Source organism: Musca autumnalis, unplaced genomic scaffold (genome assembly GCF_047663935.1).
Source record: "Musca autumnalis isolate F117 unplaced genomic scaffold, ASM4766393v1 scaffold_1, whole genome shotgun sequence".
NCBI classification, from domain to species: Eukaryota; Metazoa; Arthropoda; class Insecta; order Diptera; family Muscidae; genus Musca; species Musca autumnalis.
The window spans coordinates 50,234,429-50,240,428 of NW_027411644.1; the positions used below are offsets into that span (position 1 = coordinate 50,234,429).

General features: G+C 32.8%; 1 protein-coding gene across 1 annotated transcript in view; it reads left to right on the forward strand.

Moving 5' to 3' along the window:
- Nucleotides 1–4,954, forward strand: part of LOC141386971 (uncharacterized) — a 30,786-nt gene extending 25,832 nt beyond the window's left edge. The window contains exon 3 of the mRNA XM_073956354.1: nt 4,867–4,954. Coding sequence (XP_073812455.1) covers nt 4,867–4,954 — 88 coding nt within the window. The remainder of the gene's footprint in view (nt 1–4,866) is intronic.
- The last annotated feature ends 1,046 nt before the right edge of the window (nt 4,955–6,000 follow it).

Here is a 6,000-nt window from a genome sequence, read left to right on the forward strand (position 1 = left end):
CAGAGCGAGCGGATAGAGCTAGAATACTCAAATTTGGAAATAAGATCACTGTTGATGTGAATGATTGAGGTAGTTTTGGAAAATCGTACTTATGGTTACGAAAAGTACTAAATGGTTCTGAGTTTAGTACAATTTGGTTTTGGATGAACGTATACAACTGAAATCCTTAGATTTGGAATTAAGATTACTCTTACTAGTTTGTATTAATATCAGTGTAGGGTTGAGATATGTGGTTGTCGAAATACGTACCATAATTATACGAGAACAAGTGAGCAAGGGCTATATTCGAGACGGGGCCGACTATGTGATACCCTACACCACTATTCCGGTGCATGCGCTTTTCACTCGTAAACAATTCTTTTAGGGAGATACTTAAGTTTTCACCTATCTGGCTTTTATACCAAATGACTTAAGGCCAAGTGAACCAAAATAATTAATATTTAATTTTATATTTGACTACTGTCGAAATCTAATTGGTACTGCTTGAAAGCTTTGCTTATCTTCTTGATTAGCATTTTACATGTCTTTAATACACCAAATAGAAGCAAGGTATTTGTCACTAAAGTAAAGTAAATATTAAAATTGTGATAGCTTAGCGCCTTTTGATATTTTCCACATCCATTGACAGGCTTTCCCTTGGGAATACGACTACTAAAAGCGGAGATATTCGGATAAGAATAAAACTTTGAATTTTTTTCCACATACGTTTTGCCCATTCCGACTCTTTAATATTATCCGACCATCCACCACCAAACTAGATATGCTTCTTCCTCTCTGGGAGCCATATTAACTACGATCCTATCAAAACTGCTACCTGTAGCGTCATTACAAAAAAATGGAAAAATGGGATGCATTACCGACTTTTTCGATATATCTGTTGTTTGACCACCTACGCCAACCTACTTTCTACTGTCGTAGTCAGGCTTTGTTTTTGGAAGGTACCCAACCAAAGCTGTGCTATTCTTCATTATAATTAAAACCGCACAAATGAAAGGTTGGGTTTCATTAGCGACTATTGCGATATTTCCGTTGTTTGACCACCTACGCCAACCTTCTTTACATAGTAATAAATGTGATACTTTCTACTTTCATTGTCAAGTTTTACTTTCAGTATTTTTTAAGAAGAATATCTCAGTCGCTTTGGAAAAAACGTTGACTTTTTCTCCAAATAAGTTTTGGCCCCTAAATATTATCCGACATCCATCAAAATCAATAGGCTTCTTCCCCTCCGGGACCCCCATGAACACACAAAATTCGGTGACGATCCGATCAAAAGTGCGACCCGTAGCATGATTACAAGCTTTCGATGTACAGGCGGACGGACGTACGGACACACATAGCCAGATCGACTCAGCTCGTCGAGACATTCATTTTGGTATATATAAGTATGGGTCTACGGCCATTATTTCGATGTGTTACAAACTTTTTGGCCAAAACCAACTTATAATACCCTCCCCACACAGTGGTGAAGGGTATAATTACTAAATGGCACTACTCAATTTGCTGATGGGTGTATGGACATACACGCAGAGAAAAAAATATGTTTGATCCAACAATATTCCGATTTTTCATTACATTTGCATTTACGGTTTTCCGCACCGACTTCTTCACAGTGTCGTCCATCTTTATTCGTCATAAACAAAGGGAATTAAAAATCGGCCGCCGAAGTCGCTGCGGAAAACCTTAAATGCAAATGTAATGCAAAATCGGCTGCCGATTTTTCATTACATTTGCATTTACGGTGTTCCGCACCGACTTCTTCACAGTGTCGTCCGTCTTTATTCGTCAAAAACAAAGGGAATGAAAAATCGGCGGCCGATTTTATTTTTTTTATCCTGCTCACCACCACCGAGAATAATTTGTCATACCTTTCTCATCCACTGTTTTTCGAAGTATTTTAGAAATTTATTAAAAATTTCCTTATCGTTTTGGGAAAAATTCTCTAATTCATTATTAAGTGTTGTACATTTTTTGCCCAAAAATTTGATTTTCGTCGGTTAGTACAAGTAATTTGGAATTCTTGTGAAATCCCGACATGAATTCGAACTTCAAATTTAATTTTTCAACTTCCATTTTTTTTTATTTTTTTTTTTTTCAATTTTCTACCGCACTATTCAATTGACACTTTCAGAATGAATCTCCAATTCAATAGCACATCACAAAACAGCTTCTGAGTAAACTACTCACTAAATAACGGTTCTTTTCATCGAAATTTTAAGTTTTGATATTTCTGGACATTATGTCACTCCAAAAGTGTCATAATGTCCATGGACGTAGTGTCGCAAATATTTAGACTTTATGACACTCCCAAATGTGTCATTTTGTCCATGGACGCTACGATACTTTTTTTGGTGTCATAGCGTCCATGGACGTTATGACCCTGGACGTTATGACATGCCACCCAGAAATACAACCAAAGCGAAGACATGTATCCCTGCAAGCAATCTGAAGTGAGTTTTATCTAATTGTATAAATGAGGAACTTTTTGGTGTCTAATTTTCTGTAAAAATTAGACATTTGTCTAATATAAAATAACAATTACATTGTTATCCCATTTGCATCGTATCCAGTCACCATTTAGAAAAGAATACGATAGACAAATAACAACAATAACATATGTATCTAAAAATAAATGTAAGCTATCTCATTTATATCCCAATGAAGGATGGAAATTTGATAGACATATCTATTTTCCATCCTTTATTTGGAAACAAATTAGACAGCTTACATTTATTTTTAGAATTGTTGTAAGTTGAACAAATAAGACATTTGTACACAGATGGTTATATACGACGGTGGTGCAATGGTACGCATGCTCGCTTTGCAATCTGAATGTCCGGGGTTCGATTACCAGGTCAGGCGACATCACATTTTTCAAATGACAAAATTAATAAAAGCGACAATTCCTGAAACAATTCTAAAAATATAATGAATTAAATTAAATAATAAAAAACAAAAAGCCAAAAATAACCCAAAGAAAGGATTAACGACACAACAATAAAACAAAACATAAAATAAAAAGGAATTAAATTAAGTAAAAAAGAAAATCGAAATAAAGTTTTGTTCTTTTTTATTTATTATTATATTTATAAGTTTTTAGCTCATATTAATGTTTTACAGGTTAAAAAAAGATTTGTCATTAAAAAAATTTCGACTGGCCTGGGAATCGAACCCGGGCATTCAGATTGCAAAGCGAGCATGCTTACCATTGCTCCACCGATATTATCGTTTTAATAACTTTCTGAAGTGTCCAATTAGACACTAAAAAAAGTATCTAATGAGTGGAACAGTTCTTCCCGAAAGCATGATCTTTTTGGATAAGAATGAGACTGTCGCATTTGTTTGAGCAATCTTATCCAAGTGACTCATTGGACAAGAAACAGATAGCAAATGTTGGCAGGGTATGAATGTATGAGTGAAAAAAGCAACAACCACATTATGTTTTTGTTTGTTTTCATTCAATTACACTGTACGTGAGAGAGAGAAGCAAATGCAAAAACAACTCAGTGGGCGCCCTCACTATACGATCTAAGCAAAGAAGCTCGTCCCTGATGTGCGCCAACAATGAGACTCTTGTTTTTATTTGTTTCATTCTTCTTCTTTATTTCATTCTCCTTTCCTTTTCATGTTTGTTATGGTGTTTAATTATTCCTTATGTTGTGGTGGCTGCTTGTGGCTTTTTGTTTTTGTTGTCGGCTAAAGTAGCAAACCATGTATTGCGTTCATCAATGCTCGTAATATTATACGCGATATTTATATCAAAGTTGTGTGGAAAGTGTATATGAGAAGTATATACACTCAAATCAAAAAATTTAGTATCTGGTTTTCAGGGCTGACAATATGTGTTGTAAAAAATTTAGATTATGATTGTTCCTACAATCGGTATTGTTAACGATTTTTACAATATTGCGGAAATTCGAAAGTTGTTTTTGTTTTCTATGTTCGGAACAAGAGATGGTATTTTTTGATTTGGATTACAATGTTTGTACAAAACAAACACATTTTTGGAACCAAAATAGATATTTTTGTTCCAACAAAACCGAAAATATTTTTTCTCTGCGTGTACCAGCCCCCCTATTCTGTTTACTTTACTCTTTGTTTATTCTACAACAATTTCCATTTGTTTGTTTTGCAGTTGTTACAAAAACAAAAGAAATTTTAGCAGCTTTTTAATCGATAAAAATTACAGAATAGGTCTACTGGAATCTTTATTTTTTGGAGTTAGGGTGAGTATAGTGTGTAACGTTTGTATATGGACGTGTTTTTAGAAATACGTACACAGAAAAAAAGCCAACCAGAAAATTTTGATTAAAAGCTTTATCACCATATTTTTGTCGAATGGCGATAAAATATTACGAATATATAGGGAAAATGTTTATCAAACATGAAAATGTTACTAAAAAGCGATCAATAAACGATTTCAAACAAATAATTTATTCAAATTTGTTTATGGTTATTAATAAATTTCTGTAGTTAAAATGGTTTTCAACGTTTGTCGCATATTCTCGCTCTCAAGAGCGAGAGAAACAACATTTTTAGGGCATAAAGAGAGCGCTACAACAATGTGCTGTGTTTTTTTTTCTTGAGATGTGAGTGTCCTTGCTATGTATATTTCAAAGCATGGTCATGGAATTTTTGCGGCATGAAGGGATGGAGCGTTTGTGTGGCACTTGGGTTATTTATTTAGTTGTGCTCGGGTGAAGGCTTATATGTAAGTTTGTTACTGTTTTTTGTTGCTGATTTTTATGAACCTAACAAACGAAGAGGGAAAGAAAAAAACGGTACGAGTTCTCATGTTTTTTTCTGCTTGGTGGTTTAGGAAGGCAGATAACATTTTTTAACCATCAGTTTGGTTTATTTTGGCAGTTCCTTTAAAGCAGTCGTTGTATGTGGATCGGTAGTGCATAAATCTGTGTTTGTGTGTTTTCTTAAAGTAAAGGTGCTTTTCAAGTAAATTAAATGGCCAATACATTTTCTAATTGAATTCACGAATATGAAAAAGGATAATAAGAATATTTTATTGGACAAAGAAGCAACCGCATGTGATATTGGTAATAACATCAAAACATTTTATATATTTGAAATATGTATGTAATATATTTGTAATTACAGATATCCATTTTTCCGCTGATGATTGTCAATGTGGCAGAAGAATGTGTTTTATTTCACAACGTTTAATGATGTTCCCTGTATTTGATATTTAAAAGTGATTTATTTGTTTTCTTATATTAAAATTAATGTGTGGCACTAAATAATTATGTACTTCTGTTATTAATTATTCCATTCCGTTTTTCTTTCTTTCATCTGTTATTTTTTATGTACCTATGCGTCTGGTGTTGCTTTTGTTCTTGGCATTTCAAATAATAAATAAGTAACCACCATTTATAAATGTGTGTATGTATCTTTTTTTGTGGCGTTTGGGTTTGTATTTAACACAAAAACAACAAAATAATTGTAAATATGAATATTTTTTTAATGATTGGAAAAATGCATTCAACAATTTTTTTAATCAAGAAAATATTTTGTTTTTATCAAGCAAAATGTGGAATATTTTGATAAATATTTTTGTCAATATGTGAAATGTTTTATCTGTTCAAAATAAAAAAAATCGATAAATAGTTTAATCAATATTACAATTTTATTTTATCAACATGTAGTTTTACTTTGTGATCACAAAATTTTATCGAATTTTGTCAATATGACAATTTTTTTTATTGCCGGAAAATCGATAAATTTTTGGTTGAATCTTTGAATTTCTTTATTAAATGGCTACAATTTTTTTTCTGTGTACTATAAATTGACGAAAAGTGCCTAAGCGGTCTAAATGTTGTAAGAAGGTAATTTTTTAAGGTTATAACCAGGTATACGAAAAGTACTAAATTTGGTACCATTTTGTTATTGAATAATAATATAAGGAGTTTTTTTTTTTGAAATGCCTACAAATTCTGAAATTTGGTATGCGGGTCGCTGATGGCTGAAATGGTATCGGAAATACCTACT